The 17,969-nt window shown below is 41.4% G+C and overlaps 1 protein-coding gene across 1 annotated transcript in view; it reads left to right on the plus strand.

Annotated features, from left to right (window-relative positions):
* ARMC3 (armadillo repeat containing 3) overlaps positions 1-17,969 on the plus strand; it is an 86,439-nt gene that overhangs the window by 50,753 nt on the left and 17,717 nt on the right. The window contains exons 11-16 of the mRNA XM_052651144.1: positions 8,616-8,865; positions 12,415-12,551; positions 13,356-13,524; positions 16,112-16,212; positions 16,840-16,941; positions 17,335-17,430. Of these exons, the coding sequence (XP_052507104.1) occupies positions 8,616-8,865; positions 12,415-12,551; positions 13,356-13,524; positions 16,112-16,212; positions 16,840-16,941; positions 17,335-17,430 (855 nt within the window). The remainder of the gene's footprint in view (positions 1-8,615; positions 8,866-12,414; positions 12,552-13,355; positions 13,525-16,111; positions 16,213-16,839; positions 16,942-17,334; positions 17,431-17,969) is intronic.

The following is a 17,969-nucleotide window of genomic DNA, read 5'->3' on the forward strand; positions in this document are numbered from 1 at the left end:
TGGTGAAATGATGGTGATAGTTGGAATGTGTGGCCAGGCACTGAGCTAAGTACTTGGAATGTATCAGCAAATCTTTGAAAAGTTCCCTGTGATGTAGCAAGTCCATTCTGCAGATGAGGAAACAGAAGCACAGTCCTTGTTCAAGGTCACAGAGGTGGGATGGACACTATACGCCGAGCCAGTCGGCTACCTATATCCAGAGAAAGCTCATGAGTTTTCTTTCTCTGCTTCCTGCTCACTATCTCCCTGAGTTTGAGCTTCTCCAAATCTTCCCACCAAAATGTTTCCCTCTGCCTTCTTGGTCTCTTTGGATTCCACCAGACTGAAGGCACCTTTGGAGAAGTGAGTTTCCATCCCCCCCCTCCTTCCTCCCTCCTTCCACCTTTCTCCCAGGTTTCTTTCCCCGTTACCACTTCACTTCCTCCTCACCCTTGTTTTCTATTTATAAGAGAATAAGAAAAAGAAAAAAAAAGTATTCAAAGGTTAGTAAAAATTTCCCAGAATGCTGCGCATCAAAATGGTCTCCCTTATTTCTCATTTCCTAAGGAATGATGAAGTAAACCAAATAGATGCTGGCTTTTTTTTTTCCCCCCTTGAAAGTACAATATTTTTCAAAGCTCAAGATATTAATAATTGCAAAAAAAAGGTAGTGAACTAAAAGTCAGATCACCATGGTTTTAATTTTGTCTCTGTTGATTGACTTGCTCCCTGAGCAATTCTCTCACTACATTTTAATCTTTCTTAACTATAAAACAAAAACAAAATAAAAATGGAATCTGAATTCTATTTTGCACATCCAAGTGATTACCCTTGATCCAGGGAGCCTGGAACACAAATTTCCACTAGGAATAGATGGGATCACTCTTTACCACTTTTATCATTTTATCCCAAAGGCTAAGGAAGTTCTTATCTGTGAATTTTGGTTTCTTGTGTAAATTATTTCACTGTTACTTGGGTGTTCTTTGTGTGCCAGGCACTGCTCTAGGCTGTAGGGGTTCAGTAGGGAACATGACAATGGTTCCATGAAACTGTTTTCATGAAGCTTACAGGTTGGACAGGAAGACAGACAACACATGAATAATTTTAAGGTAATTTCAGAGGCAGTAACAGTATGGATTAAATAAAACAGCATGATATCATAGAGAGGGGCATGCACGACAACAGGGTTGTGGAAGGAGTCACAGGAATGACACAGCTCATCAAAGAGGGTCTCTCCGAAGAAGCAACATTAGAGCTGATGAGCTGAGGGTAGTCCTGGCAATGGCCAGTGGTTGTTTTTTTTTTTTAATGTGCAGTCACTCTAGAGATTTCAGCATCCTTATTATTTAGTTAAGAAAATAAAAAACGTGGTATCTCTAATTACTTTGGGATTGTGGCCCCTATCACATCCAGATATGTAAACAGATTGACTTCCAGGCTAAACAGAAACATTTGGTAGCTGCAGAAGCCACTTATTATGAATGTTCTAACACCCTGACCATTATTCCTATTTTATCAGGAGACAAGTCAGCCATGTTAAATGAAGACAGTTGTTCTTTCCTGATGGCATCTAGTTTATTATTGGCAGGCATTGCAGCTTTTTGAGACAGAAGGTGGCATGTACGGAAGTGAGGTATCCTGATTGAACAGATAGGTCAATAAAGATTCCATGTCACTTGTAAGAAAATTACATTTGATTTCCCTGCACCTTGACTGACTGCCTCATAATTGGTAAAAAAAAAAAAAACCAAAAAACAAAAACCCTGCGTGTTCTCTGTGGAGGAGCTGGATTAGGGTGTACTCGACTCCTTTTGAGTAGCAGTTTTCTCTTGAAAAATCGTGATGTCGCAGCAACTGTAGTTAAAAGCATGTCCTGGAAACCCCCAAATCATACTTACTAGGGCACCTCGGTATGATGGAAACAATTTGATTTCACATACCTAAAAATTTTATTTTGCATTTTTTCCCCCTTATTTTGCTATAGGATGCAAAGCTTCCTCCGTTTGTTTTTTATGGCTGGGTTTCAGTCTAATAATAATGTTACTTTACATTCTTTAAGATTTTTGCCTGCAGTTTAATCATGATTCTGTCCCTTACTACAGGATAAATGTCTTTAAATATTTCTTTGAAAAGAGACAATCTCTTGGCTACTTTTGTCAATTCTGGGGTTCAGCCAGAGTTGGGGGGCACATTTCTTTGTCTTCTGCAGCTGTGGGGCTGCCTCGGAATGACGGCTGTTTGGGACTCAGAAATCGATCAATTTAACGAACACCCTCGACTTCTCGGGTCATTACCTTTGAAAAGCTGGCTGGAATGAGAGTCAGGAATCCTGTTCACAGCATTCCAAATCTGGCTCTGATAACCAGGAGATCTGTTTATTTTAGTGGCCCGCGCCCCACCCGCCTCACACCTGTATAGACTCGCGGGAACCCGCAATTAAACTCGCCAGCCCCCAGCCATTGGGGCACATGCACCTCCCCACCCCGCTCGCAGCGTGCCTGCCACCAATATGTCTTGCTTTGGTGTGACAAACCTCACGGAGACATATGAAAAGCCGTGCTGGTGGGAATGGTTGTAATCACTGTTAACAAACAAGGTTCTGATTGCCAATATTACCATCTGTTCCTTCGGGTTCCACATATTCCCCGGTATGTGGGCTCTGTTAAACAGATTTTCCGTGCGGCCCAAGGTCACCCTTGATTCATGTAACCAGCCTTTGCAGATGGGTTAAATGTGAGCCTTCCGACAGCAGCAAGAATCAACATCCGAGAGGTACCAAATCATGTCCTCCGATGACAGAGCCCAAATAAACAGTCCACCGTGTCGGCAAAGACAGAATATCCACATCCCTTGATACCTGAAAGGAGCAGATCCCAAAGACACTGTGTCAAGCGCAAGATTCTTCTATTACACTTCTTATAAAAATGATTTCACTGTATAATTAGAGAAGCCCAGGGGTGAGGAGGAAATAACCTGCTTTCAAGAGGAGATCCGCATACTACTGAGTCCTCTCCCTTCTTGTGAACTTAAAACTGAGCTGAGTACTTTTCCCTCTCTGTTTCTCAACACCTGCAAGAGGTTCTCCTCACTCCCCTTGAGGTGATTCAAGTCAATTAAAATATATTGATCTTCTCAGCACTGGGGATATAAAAAGACTCGCAGCCTGGCTGAGAAGTAGATACCAGGCAGACACAGAGGCAGGGTGATTAATAAGGAGGGGCAGTAATGGATGTGGATAACTTCACCCAGGAAAGGGCAAGTGAGCTGGTTTTGCAGGGTGAGCTAGTGGTCCTCAGGCAGAGGTGTGGGAGAAATAGGGCAGGGCATTTGGGGCAAAGCGAGCATGAGTGCAAAGGCACACAGACGTGAAACAGCATAGTAAATACAAGGAGGCATAAAATAGACGCTACTTGTGCAAATGCATTTTTCCTTAGTATTCTTAGCGCCCTTGCTGTAAGTGCTTTTTCACTGTGGGGCTTGGGGACTTAATACAAAAAAAACTTTGTGTTGAATTCCTTTCCATAACATGTGCCAAGAAATAATATTTTGAGATGGTTACTATTCTCTGACTGTGAACGTTTGTACCCAAATCTCATTTTTTTTAAACAAAAAGAAACGTTTATGTTTAGCAAACCCATGCTCTGAACTTATGTGAAAAAGACCTAGTTTGCTGCTGCTAAGCCGCTTCAGTCATGTCCGACTCTGTGCAACCTCACCGACGGGAGCCCACCAGGCTCCCCCATCCCTGGGATTCTCCAGGCAAGAACACTGGAGTGGGTTGCCATTTCCTCTCCAATGCATGAAAGTGAAAAGTGAAAGTGAAGCCGCTCAGTCGTGTCCGACTCTTAGCCACCCCATGGACTGCAGCCTACCAGGCTCCTCCCATGGGATTTTCCAGGCAAGAGTACTGGAGTGGGTTGCCATTGCCTTCTCCAAGACCTAGTTTGGGGGTCAAGAAATGCTTCCTTGAGGAGGAGATGTTAGTGTTGAACTTTGAAAGATGAATGGGAATTATTGGGGGAAGAAATGTCCAGGCAGGGGGACCAGAGTGTGAGGACACCCTGAGGTGACACGGAGCCTGGCAAGGTTGCCAGAAAGGCCTGGCTGGGATGCAGCAACAGGGAGAGGTGACAGGGAGCGTAAGGGTGAAGGAGACAGGGTCAACTCATGCTTAACTTCAGAGGACACATGAAATCTGGGGCTTTATCCTGAGCAATGGGCAATGGTGGAAGCTTTAAGTAGAAGAGAAATATGATTATATTATTTAAAAAGTAACTTTACTTCACTCTGTTTTGACAGACTCCAGTCCACCCAAATCTCTTCAAATGACCCAATTTCATTCCCCTTTATGGCTAAGAAAGAGAAAAACAAATACCTATATATTAACACATGCATGCAGAATTTAGGAAAATGGTACAAATGAACCTGGTTCCAGGGCCGGAATAGAGATGCAGACATAGAGAACAGATGTGTGGACGTGAGGTGGGGCAGGGAGGATGGGATGAGCTGGGAGATGAGGTTTGACAGTCAATTGTGTCTGACTCTTTTGTGACCCCATGGACTGTAGCCCACCAGGCTCCTCTGTCCATGAAATTTTTTAGGCAACAATGCTGGAGTGGCTTGTCATTTCCTACTCCAGGGGATCTTCCCGACCCAGGGATGAAACCTGCTTCTCTTGTGTCTCCTGCACTGACAGGTGGATTCTTTACCATTGTGCCAAAGCAAATAGTTGGTGGGAATGTTCAGCATAGCACAGGGAGCTCATGGTCATGCTGTGATGACCTAGATGGATGGGAAGCAAGGGGTGGGAGGGAGGCTCGAGAAGGAGGGGATGATGTATACATATAGCTGATTCACTTCATCATACAGCAGAAACTACCACAACATTGTAAAGCAATTATACTCCAATTAAAGTATAAAAGTAAAACCATTTCAATCACGTCAGTAACTTCTCTGGTGGACCAGTGGTCTACCTGCATCGGTGCTCCCAACGCAGGGGGCCCAGGCTTGATCCCTAGCCAGGGAGCTAGATCCTATGTGCTGCAACTAAGGTTTAGAAAGCAGATCCCATGTGTGGTGAGTAAGACTCAGTGCAGCCAAATAAATATATGTATCTTTGTATCAATATTTGTATAAATATATGTGTATATATATATATTAAATCACTTAACTGTAAGATGGAGAAAAGGTTGGAGTGGATGAGGGGGAAAGTGTGTTAGGAGAGAACTTACATCAATCCATAAGAAAGGATATTGGATTGGATTCAGAGGGAGAGATGGAGATGGAGGAAAGGGAGGGATTTGAGAAATATAGAGGAGGGAAATAGTCAGGACTTGGTAATAAATTGACAGACATGACATGTCAAACTTCACTTCTATTTACATATATGGGTTTTTAGCTTGGTTAAACTTTTCAATTTACATTTTAAACTCTTATTTGATTAAAGTCCAACTGGATAGAGACTAATGATAGTAAATATCAGAAAATACGTTCAGATTGTTCAGGTCATTACAGATGACCCTGTAATTCTGTATTTTGTAACAAAGCAGTTTGACTTCTATCCTATCTATTTGAATAATGCTGTTCCATCTAGGAAACTAAAAATGTGTTTTAGAATAGGATAGGATTTGGCTTGTGTATATGTTAGACACAGGGGAAATAAGACATGGTGTCTTTGGTTTGAAAGACACAAAATTAATGCAATTCTTCTTTTTTTAAGTACAAATTCTGTACTCCATTTCTATAACTGAAATTATTTTTTTTTAAGACTAATAGCTTGATTTTCCATATCATAATTTAATCTCATTTATGCATTTTGCACTTAGAGCTGCACATAGCAAATTATGGGCAGATATGTCTACATTATATTACATTGCTCTCCCAGCTGTGCATGTATGATTTGGTGCTGGCAGTTATGTTCAATTTAGTAAATGCTATATTCCACTGTGTCTAGAATCTTTGAGCTTTTTAAACAGCTAGTACATAAAAATGTACTTCCCTTTACTGCCTCCATAAAGAGGAAAGAAAGAGCAGAAGGTAGAGTATAAATGAACCAGGGCCAGACATGCTTTTGTACAGGAGAAAGAGAGAAGCAAAATCCAAGCAGAAAGACTGAGAGCAGAGGCACGCCTGATGAAAATCCCTGTGTCTCCATGACCCAGGAGTTTTTTTTTTTTTTTTTTTTAAAACATAAACTAGAGAAACTAAAATGATGGAGTATGATCCTATGCACTTACTTAAATTTTCTGTAAATTCCCTGATACACACAAAAGACAAAGCCTTTGAGAATTTATTGAAATGCATTTACCTAAAATACTTCTGGCTTCTCTCATGGATTCCATTGTGTGCTCTTTCTTTACACTCCAAGATGTGTTAAAAAGTAAACATCTAAAACCACTAAGTAGATTTTAACCAAGGTGTGTTTATAATGATTAAGAATCACAAAGTATTTGGTTTAAGGAATGGATTACATTAAGTGCATGAAAAACAAGTCAAAGGAAACAAAACATTTTGAGGTTTAAGCATTGGAAGAACTGATGCTGAAGCTGAAGCTCCAATACTTTGGCCACCTGATACAAAGTATTGACTCATTGGAAAAGACCCCGATGCTGGGAAAGATTCAGGGCAAGAGGAGAAGGGGGTGACAGAGGATGAGATGGTTGGATGGCATCACCGACTCAATCGACATGAGTTTCAGCAAGCTCCCGGAGTTGGTGATGAACAGGGAAGCCCAGTGTGCTGCAGTTCACAGGGTCACAAAATGTTGGACACAACTTAGCAACTGAACAACCAGAAGCATATACTAATTAGAAGATATGCATAATTTTAAATTACTCCTGGTAGTTTTATGTCAATTTTTACTATAAGTTGAATATGAGAAGTTCCACCAAATTTAGACTATATTAGAGCCTCAAATTTTCCCTTCTTCATAAAATCAAATGACCACGATGTCAATAATAGGAGAGAGATGTAATGTGAAATAATCTTAAGAGTGTTTATTTTGTACTTGAGGAAAGGAAATTAAATGCTGTCCCTCAGTCTGTCATAGTGAGATGCAGGGCCTTCCTGTCAATGTTTTTCTTGGGCTTCCTCCCAAATTTTGGTCACCTGTCATCAAACCAAATTTTAAAGGATGCTTTCCCAGAGAAAGACTGGGAGATGATACAGAGGGTTAAATAGACACCAGGGACTGGAGGAGGAGAAACATGGAACTGAGTGCTCGCTTTGCCTTGGTGACAATCAATATAGTGTGTTTTCTGGATGGATTTATATAAACCAGGGGTGGGAGCTGCCTTCAAGGTCAACACCGAGGAGCCCTTCATTCTCCAGAATGATGTCATTCCGTTCCTGCCCAATGGCTGCAGTTGAGTCTCCTTCAGAGCTAGTTTGTGCCTAATTACAGCTTCCTTTCACCTAGAGCTACCAGTCTCCTTATTGAGGCCATATGTGTATTCTGCTCTCTGATGAATAACTGTGATGACTTCTGTTTTAACACATCAATTCTCCTTCACCATCAGCAGATTTAGGTGACAAAGCCAAATTAAACTCACAGAATGCAGGGTGATGAGCTAAACTATGTAGCCTCAGTTTTTCTTTTTTTTTTTTCAATTTTGATTATTAATATGATCCTAAAATTTTGAAGTGTCAAATATAACCTGAAAGAGATGTTAGTATTATTGGAGTCTTAAGTGTACTTTTATTGTCTTGATTACTTCTATTCCCATGATGATTTAAACAGATTTTTAATACAATTTGGGGTCCTCCTTTAAAACCAGGATGCTCTATATATCTTATTGCTTGAAACATCATAATTGAAACAACTCCAAACATTAAAGAACCTTTGAGCTTAAGATTAAATAATCTTTCACTCATTAAAATTATGTCTTTTTAATTCATACTCTTTTATGAGCTTTTTCAGTGATTACAAAGCAAGGACTATAGAAAGTATAGTGTTTTTATAAGAAGGTTTAGGATTTCTAATTGTGAGAAAATGTTAATAATATATTAATGGATGATGGTAGTCTTCTTATACTAGAAATAGGAAATTTAACAACTGGATATGCCTACATTATTACTAAAATTTTTTGTCAATATCATGACTTGAATCTTGATGTTTAATTTATAAAAGCAGCATTCATCCATCAAAATGATTTGCTGCCTTCAAACGTGTTAACATCTACCTACAGTTAACAGCTTCATTTAAAAAGAAGACAAACTGAAGAATCTGATCTTAAATTTCCATGTTCACTCATTCCTCCTATTTAAGCTTTGTTTTCTTACTGGTTAGAAATATTTTAATAGAATTCAGTAACTATTGAATTGGAATACTTATAAGTATTAAGAAATGAACAGCTGAAGCAGAGTTTGTAAGAAGCAATCATGCATTTTTCTATAACCCAAAGCTGCAGATGTAGGGAAAGGATTATTTAAATTCATTCGTAACTTGACATTACCCCCCGCCCCCAGACTCCATTTAAATCCCCAGCGCTTCAATGCCAGGTTCATTGCCCGGGTAAATTAATTTCTTTCTAAAATTGTCTTTATGCACTCGTTTGTTTTATAAGCTTAGCTGTACGCTCCAAAGATCAGTTTTTGAAGTGGGGTGAAGAGCATTCATTTCTCCTTCGTTGACCCAGAGCTGCTGCGGAAGGTGATGGTATAGACGCGTTAATCAACACCCTGTCCAGCAAACGAGACGGAGCCATCGCCAATGCGGCCACAGTGCTGACGAACATGGCCATGCAGGAGCCCCTGCGCCTGGGCATCCAGAGCCACGACGTCATGCACGCCCTGCTCGGCCCGCTGCACTCGGCCAACACCATCGTGCAGAGCAAAGCCGCCCTCACCGTTGCTGCAACCGCGTGTGACGCGGAGGCCCGCACAGAGGTGAGCGTTTGCGTCACTTTCCTTCTCGCCTTCTTCTGGTCTTCTGGTCGGTGCCTACCCCTGCATTCATTTGAAACATTTTGAAGTGTTTCGCCGCATCCATCGATTAAGTCCCTCGAGATGCAAGATGTTGGGAAACAAACTGACCTCATCCAGCCAAGAAAGGGAGTGACTGAGCACTCGCGTAAACGGAGTATGGTCTATAAAAATATTGAATTGCTATGTTGTACACCTGAAACTAATAGAATAAACCAACTATATGTAATGCATGTAGTATGTAAAGCAATTATACTCCAGTTCTTGAGAAAGGAATAGGTACATTTGTCATCCCCATTTTACAGAGGAGGAAAATGGGGCTAAAAAGACTTAATGTGTGTAAAGCAGAGCTGATTGGTCGGGAAGTCAGCATTGTGAGAAAACATCTTTCTCAGCCCAGAGCCCCTGCCCCACACAGTGCTGCCTGCTCAGACAACTGACAAATCTCCTCTGTCTCTTAGATGTTTTTCCTACCCCCCTTTTTTGTTCCTATTGACTCAATTCATTTGTATTCATCTCAGACGGTAAAAAATTTGCCTGCAATCCAGGAGACCCAGGTTTGATCCCAGGGTCAGGAAGATCCCTCGGAGAAGGGAATGGCTGCCCACTTCAGTGTTCTTTCCTGTAGCATTCCATGGACGGAGCAGCCTGGTGGGCTACAGTCCATGGGGTCACAAACAGTCAGACACGACTGAGTGACTCGGCACTGGCACATATTTCTTTGGCTGCCCTGGGTCCTAGTTGCAGCATGTGGACTCTCAGATGCAGCATGTGGGATCTAGTTCCCTGACCAGGGATTGAACCCATGCCCCCTGCAACTGGGAGAGTGAAGTCTTGGCCATTGGACCACCAAGTAAGTCCCCGAACTGACCTTTCAATATATGAGCCTCATCACATCACTGCAAGTCCCCGGTGGTGTGCCACTTCTCCACGGGAACAGTTATGTAAAGACTTGATGATCCACCTGTGCTGCCTAATCCTGAACCCACCTCCCAGCCGTAACTCTACGCTCTAGAAATGCCATACGATTTGTGATTGTCAGCATGCTCAGTTCTCTTATTTATACCTCCTTGATGTCTCTGCTCATGTCTGTCCACCTGATAAATGCCTGTTTCTCCTTCAACATCCAGCTCAGCCATTCCGTCCTCCATGAGGCCTGCCTTCAGTCCTCAAACAGGGCCTCAAACATTCTGCTCTGTGATTCCACCACTCCCTGATAATGCCTTCCTTGAACTCAGTTTTGCATTAGCCTTTGCATGTAAGACCATAAACTCCCTGAGGCTTTAGGGAAGGGAACTGAGGTTTCCCTTTCCTGTGTTCATGTCATTGATATATATCTGGCACACAGTATAGGCTTAGTAAGCAGTTGTTGAATGAATGAGTGGATGAATAAATGAATGGAGGAATGAGTGGAGAAATTCATAAATGAGTTAGATATCTGCCAAAAGAGCACACGGAGTCAGATTGCAATCTTGTATTATACTCAGAAATAAAGATGTTCAGAAATGTGGCTTACTAAGCATGAGATGCTTCAAGTAAACTTGTCAAAGCTGCCCAAGTTACTCGTGCTAATGTGTGATCTCCATCAGAGCCCCTGTGTTCGAGAAGAACATGATTGGAAGTGGATCATGTCTCATAAGGGCTTCTGTTTTCAAATACTACACAGAGACACCTGTAGAATATTCCTTTGTCCTCCAGGCTTAGATAGCACAGTATTACATTTCAGACAGGGAGACAAGCGCTCTGTCAAATCTTTTCTTCCCCCCCGATTTGAATAATTTTATACATGAGTGATTCCTTTTAGTAGTGTAATTAGTGTAGTCCTCCCCGATTCTCTTCTGGTTCTTTTTCTTTTTCACTCCTTGAAGAAATATGAATGATAAAATGGGTCTTCCTCTGGAGAACTGCTTCAGCATTGCCTTGGCCACACGGCTGGCTTGGTCACAGTGTCTGGTGCCCCGGGTGCCACTTGCCTGCACTGGTTACTCCTGCCCGGCTTTGGAGACCATGTCTGTTTTCTACTGCTGCCGTAAGAATGACCACAACTCAGCAGCTTAAAGCAATTGTTGTTGTTCAGTCGCTAAGTCGTGTCTGAGTCTTTGCCACCCTGTGGACTGCAGCATGCCAGGCTCCCCTGTATTTCACTATCTCCCGGAGTTTGCTCGGATTCTTGTCCATTGCATCAGTGATGCTATCTAACCATGATGCTCTCTAACCATCTCATCCTCTGCTGCCTTATTCTCCTTTTGCCTTCAATCCTTCCCAGCATCAGGGTCTTTTCCAGTGAGTCAGCTGTTCGTATCAGGTGGCCAGATACGATTCTGTTATCTTACAGTTGGGAGGTCAGAAGTCTGAAAATGGGTCTTATGGGTTAATGTTAGGATATTAACAGAGCTCTGATCCTTCTGGAGACTTGACGGGACTGTTTCCTGACGCTTTCTAGCTTTGACCATCCACCTGCATTTCTTGGCTGTGGCCTCTTCCTCTATCTTCCAAGCAGATTACTACAATATCTGTTTCTACAAATTTCCTTTCCCTACTCCTCACACTCTCATCTCCCTCTTCTTATAAGAGCCCTTGTAATTAAATTGGGTCCACTTGATAACCCAGGACAATCTTCCTATCTTCAAATCCCTAACTTAACCACATCTGCCAGAACCCTCCAGGGTACAAGGGCATCTCTGGGAGCCCATGCTTCTGTCCACTACAGGGCCAGATGCACCAGCAGTGGTGAGGAGCAGAGCAAACGAACGTGGGACACTGCACTTTAGGGGAAGGAGGACAGGTTCTTTGCCCCATCTCTGCCCTGTGTAAAATCACAATGACCTCCCTAAGGGTGCGGGGGACACATGTATACCTGTGGCCGATTCATGTTGTTGTACGGCAAAAGCCATCACAGTATCATAATTATTCTCCAAATAAAAGAAATTTTTAAAAATATCCATTCTTTAATTATTTATTTAGTTGGCTTTGGACTTCCCTGGTGGCTCAGACAGTAAAGCGTCTGCCTATGAGGCAGGAGACCCAGGTTGGATCCCTGGGCCAGGAAGATCCCCTGGAGAAGGAAATGGCAACCCACTCCAGTACCCTTGCCTGGAAAATCCCATGGACGGAGGAGAGTGGTAGGCTACAGTCCATGCGGCCGCAGAGTCAGACAAGACTGAGCGACTTCACTTTCACTTTCGTTGCAGCATGTGGGATCTAGTTCCCTGACCAGGGACCAAACCCAGGCCCCCTGCATTGGGAGCACAAAATCTTAGCCACAGGACCACCAGGAAAGTCCCTCCCTCAATTACTTTACTGTGGCCTCTTGATTTTGAACAGAAAACTGGGCTCTTAAGGTTTTTGCAATCGATTATTTACCCCTGAATTTAATAAGTCTAAATGTGGACACATCCTAAAATGTTTTTACATACTCAACACCCTTTTAACAATCAAATAATGAAGTTTTCTTAAGCATAAATGTTTATGTTCTATACTCTTAATGTGTAAAATTCTGGTTTCTACTTCTAGCTGAGAAATGCAGGTGGGCTGGAGCCGCTGGTAGAGCTCCTGCGCTCCAAGAATGAGGAGGTCCGGAGGAACGCCAGCTGGGCCGTGATGGTCTGTGCCGGGGACGAGCCCATGGCCGTGGAGTTGTGCAGGCTCGGGTGGGTGGCATGGCCTGGAGGGTCTGGCTCAGATCAAGGACACACACTTTCTTCAGGCCGGAGGAAGGTCCAACAGTTTCCATGCCCATGCTCAGGCTGCTGGGCATCATTCAGAAGCTCTGTGCGTCACAGTCCCTCTGAAGGGACCACCTGCAGAAGCGGGGTCCTAGACCTCCCTCACCACCTCCGCAAAATCATCTTCAATGTCTTCTTTTCCACTTTTTCATCTCGATGAATGCTCCTCTTTCACTGTCCCCTGGTTTGCTCTCTTAACTTTCAAGACTGAATTTAAACAGTCAAGCCATGACTGTCATCTGTCTTTTTCTGTCCCCCCAAACTTTTCCACTACAATTATGCCTTTAAGTAGCTTCACCGCATTGGTTCTCCTTACGAACAGCCGGTGAGTCACTTGCCTTTAGCACCACAGTCAGTAGGGTTTTAAGGTTCCACAGACAAGTTTATATTATTTCTAACCATTTTTATTCTTTGCATATATCACCTGGTTGGCTGAAAAAAACTGGAATCCAATACTGATTTTTGCTTTAAATGAACAATGTTTTTCTTCTGAAAGTGTCTTTTTCAAATTGTTTGAATGTAAGTTACTACATGGTATATATGTTCTCAAAAAGGGCAGATTTGTCTTTATAATTCTGTCAGGATTAGTTTATCTAAATGGGTGGGATGGTTTTAACCTTTCCATCCCAGTTCTTCAACTCAGGATCTTAGTGTAAGGTACATAAATGGGAACTTAATGTTAGATTGCTTATATAAGGCAAATAATGTCATTTTTGCTTTTATTGACAGGGCTTTAGAAATCCTTGAAGAAATTAATGTATCAGTAAGTCGAAAAAATAAATTCAGTGAGGCCGCTTATAACAAACTGCTCAACAACTACCTGTCTCTGAAATACAGTCAGACTGGCTATTTGTCATCAAGTAACATAATTAGTGATGGATTCTATGATTATGGTCGGGTAAGTGGCAGCACTAATTTGTATTTTAGTATATAGTGATCAGTTCTTTCATCATGATGCCATTACATTGCAATTTTATAACCACCTGACATAATTTTTATTTTTATAGACAGAAACTTGGGAATCAGAAGTTCATCCTTAAACTTTGTCTCGCTATAAGATTTTGCATTTGTGTACAGTTTTAACTAGATTTTAATTACTTGTACTTAAATTAGCTTGCTAATGCTAGTCTCAAGTTTCAGAGAAAATAAAAAAGAATCAGCTTCTTTTATATTGCTTCTAGGGCTCCGTGTCAATTATAATGTTAACAATAGAAATATAAGTCTTCATTTTATTAACTGTAATCTCACTGAAATAAGCCATATTGAAATACTGAATTATAACATGTAATGCAGAATAATATTATTTTTTACTTAGCTGCATTTATGATTATGATTTCAGTTCAGTGTTAATGTTGAAAGAAATGGGAAGCTAAACATTAGAATCTTGAAGAGTTTTTGACATTACTGTCTATATCAGCATTTTCTACTTCTGGAAACCAAAAGCAGTAAGGAAAATGGAGAAATTTTTAAAAACCTACAAATCCCATTTTAGGCAGAAGTAGGAAACAAGTATGCTCTGCAGATTTCAAACATTTAAAAGTCCCTGGGATCAAGCAGAAGCTATATGGAAGGAAGAATGCGAAAGGGGGAAAAGCACAGAGACGGACAGGAGTGGTAGCTGATCTCAGAGAGCACCATCCAGACTCCATGCTTCCTGAGGGGATGGACAACTCAGACGTTCAAAAATCGTGTGCTTGGTTTGCAGGGGCTGGGTGGACAGGCCCTGGGGAACTGGGATGAGCAGGGCTGGTGGCAGCAACCTTCTTGGATCAATTTGGTTCAAAGAAGCAGAGGACACAGGGTTGTAAAAGAATCACAGCTAATTAAGCCATATTTGCAGGAAATGCTATATCATGGTAACAGAATTAGAGACATTCTGAGTCATCAGAACAGCTAGCCTAACACTTTATCTCTCCCTTCTGCTTTTCCTGGCACTGCCACCACCATACCCTCCAGAACACACACAAACCACTGAGAAATTACTGCTCTCATTCAATGATGAGTAATTTTAAAAGAACAAGTGCCACATTATTAGTACAAAGATGCTTTAAGAAAAATGAGGGAAAGAGCAGAAAAACCACCAAAGAGCACTTGTTGGAAAAATGTTGCCATGGAACAGGTGAAAAACTATGGAAAATATGTGTGTTCATGAGTTTTAAAAAAAACAACAAAAAACCCCCAAAACTCAATGAGACAATTTCCTTATGAAGGAGAACTCTCTGATTCAGTGGTTCTCACTCTTTTTGGTATCAGGGACCAATTTCTCGGACGACAGTTTTTCCACAGACCAGGGATAGGGGAGGATGGTTTGGGGATGATTTAAGGGCATGACATTTATTGTGCACATTATTTCTAATCTAATGCCACCGCTGATCTGACAGAGGATGCTGGTCCACAGCCCAGGAGGTTGGGAACCCCTGCTCTGATTAATTCTAAATTGTTTCTGATATTTTAGTCTTTAAATATGTCAGTGAACAAATGAGACAAAGATCTTTTCTCCCATGGTACCAGTGAGAGGAAACAGATAATAAACGGTAAATCTCACAAATTGTATCACATGATGGAAGTGAGAACCACTATAGTGGCTGGGGAGGAGAGCAAAGAAGGACCAAGGGGCTCTATCATGCTGAGGATCCTGGGGTTGACAGTCATAATTTGGCATTGAGGTCAGGTAGCCCCACTGAAAGGGTAACATCCAAGCGAAAATTTGAAGGAGGTGAGGGACTTAGCCGTGGAGAAGGAGTTGTATAGGTGGAGGTACAGAAAGCATGAGGAGTAAACACAGTTGGCACATTTAAGGAAACAGCAAAGTCAGTGTAGCATGAGCTGGGTCAAGCAGGGGTGGAATAATAGACCAAGTCACAGAGGCAGGAGCTCATGATGGGCTTGTAGATCATTGCAAGGACGAAATGAATGAAATGGGTAAATACAGCAGAGTTCTGGACAGAAGAATGACATGCTCTGTCTTACTTTAAAAGGATCATGACTAAGAGAATTATCTATTACTTGATTAGAAAAGGACTTCACAAGGTGATCTGGTCTAAACCTTTTCACCAGGCTGATAAATTGCTAGTATAGGGCTTCATCTAGTTGGCTTTTAGTCATCCTCACAACATTTTTGGTGATCTGTAGAGTAATTAGTTACTGTTACAGACAATAAACTCTCCCTTATATATGTGGGTGGATTTTCAAACTCAAATACTTCCACGAGCCAGTCTGATCATTATGGTGTGAAACAGCTGAGTATCAAGCTACAGAGACTTGCAGGGCTGGGGTGAGGAGCGGAGGGTGCTGGAGAGTATATTTTGCCCAAAAACAAGACATCCACAAGCTTCAGATTCCTATTTCTACGTGTGTGTGTGTGTGTGTGTGTGTGTGTGTGAAATTAGATACTTGAAATAATTGAGAACCTATTATATCAATATACTTTTTAAAAATATATAACCCATGCAGAGATTACTTTTCAATTCTTAAACTACCTACAGATAAATCCTGGCACCAAACTTTTGCCTTTGAAGGATCTCTGCTTACAAGAACCAAGTGACCAACGTGCTATACTCTTAATTAACAGTAGATCTTCTGATGTGTGAGTCTTTGGGGGGAGCAGGGATATGGGGAAGCAAAATTTTTGTCTATCATCATGTGAATACATAAAGGTGCCCAGTATGGTACCTTTTATCCCTTCCTCTGTCTAGCACCACCATGAAAGTAAATACTGGTCTGTAAATTCATAGCCTAACATAGTAAAGACCACGGAATAGTCACCACCATAGTTTTTCCTTTGACTCCACATTACCACTCAATTCCACATGTATTTCTGCAGTCAGGGATTCTTACCCTTCTGGCAACATCAAGTAACTGAAGAAGGTATAAACAGAGAGGAGCAAACCAAGATGAATTATGTTTACAAATCTCCAGAACTAGATGCAAGAATACCACTGATGCTCAATTTTTCTAATAAAATAAAAAACAGTAGAAGCTATACATTTTATGGGACACATCTTAAAAACTATTTCCAGTTCTAGGTCATGAAAAGCTTTATAGTATTCATTTTATCTTTTCTTCACCTCTCCTTTATGCTATTAAAATAATGTGTCACTGTTAAAAGTCAGCTCCAAATATGATTTTTCAGAAAAAAATCTATTTGTAGGACAAAGTTAATGTTGACAAATTATTTTAATTTGTACATAATTTCAAATATGTAAAATTTTAGTTCTCCACCTCCATCTACGGAAGATAAGTCATCAGACGTTGGTTATGGACGAAGTATTTCTTCTTCATCTTCTTTAAGAAGAGCAAGTAAAGAAAAGACCAAGTAAGAAAATGATGTTTTGTCTACACTCAAGTCATTCTCTCCCTGAATTTGGGAGTAAAAAGGAAATTTAGATTTTAGGTTTTGGCAGCTTAATTTTTATTCTTCTGACAGTCACACAATTTCAGGATGAAAACCAGGCAAATTGGCTTGACATTCTGTCTGCTGTGAACCCATGACTCAAGGTCTATGATCAGGCTTCACACCATTATCTGCAGATGGAATAATGCCTGGTGCCCTATTTCTTCTTGTTGATTGGAATCAAAACATAAAATGGAAGTGAAAATGCCTTATAACCTATGAAATGTCTTGCAAATGTAGCATATTGTTCTTTTCATATGATTGACATTGGTCGTGGCTTTTTCAAATGACAAAAGAAAATAGTTTTCATTTTAGTGCTGGATTTGGATCTCCCACTGAAGAGAAATCAGAACCCGCTTCAGGACGCAATACAGCTGTTAGCAAAAGCACCACTAAAGAGAAAGGATCAAGGTAGGAAACACCTTACTGTAGTCTTCTAACTGTAATCCCATCAAGTTTTAATTACAGACAGAGTTGGGGAAAGAGAAGGGCGGCTTTTAACTAGGAAGCTCTTCTCATGGGATAAGATACAGAACTAAGCAGGACTCACAAAGTGTAATTAAAATTACCTTTATTTGTGTCTCTTGTTGTCTCTTTAAAACTTACCCAGAGGGAGTTTCTTCTCCTGCCTCTGGGTGAGAACTCAGGGCACTCTGACCCCTGTAAAGTCCTACAGTCACTAATTCACAAATCACAATGCAAATAGCAGTCTCCAGTCAGCCCTTTAAAAGTCTAGCCATGTGTAGGAATCAACCGAAAATGAACATTTCCACCCTCCCCTGGTGGCTGCCTTTGCAGGTGGTGAGCTGCAGTGACTGGAGTGTAAGCCTTTCCTTACCCCTGCCTTGTACTTCCATGTCCCCTTCCCATCTTGCTCACAGAAACCTGTGACCCTTCAAGAAGCAATGAGAAGAGGGAAAGGAAACAGGACCACATTCTTGACTTGGCTG

The sequence above is a fragment of the Budorcas taxicolor genome, chromosome 13, assembly GCF_023091745.1.
Source record: "Budorcas taxicolor isolate Tak-1 chromosome 13, Takin1.1, whole genome shotgun sequence".
NCBI lineage: Eukaryota > Metazoa > Chordata > Mammalia > Artiodactyla > Bovidae > Budorcas > Budorcas taxicolor.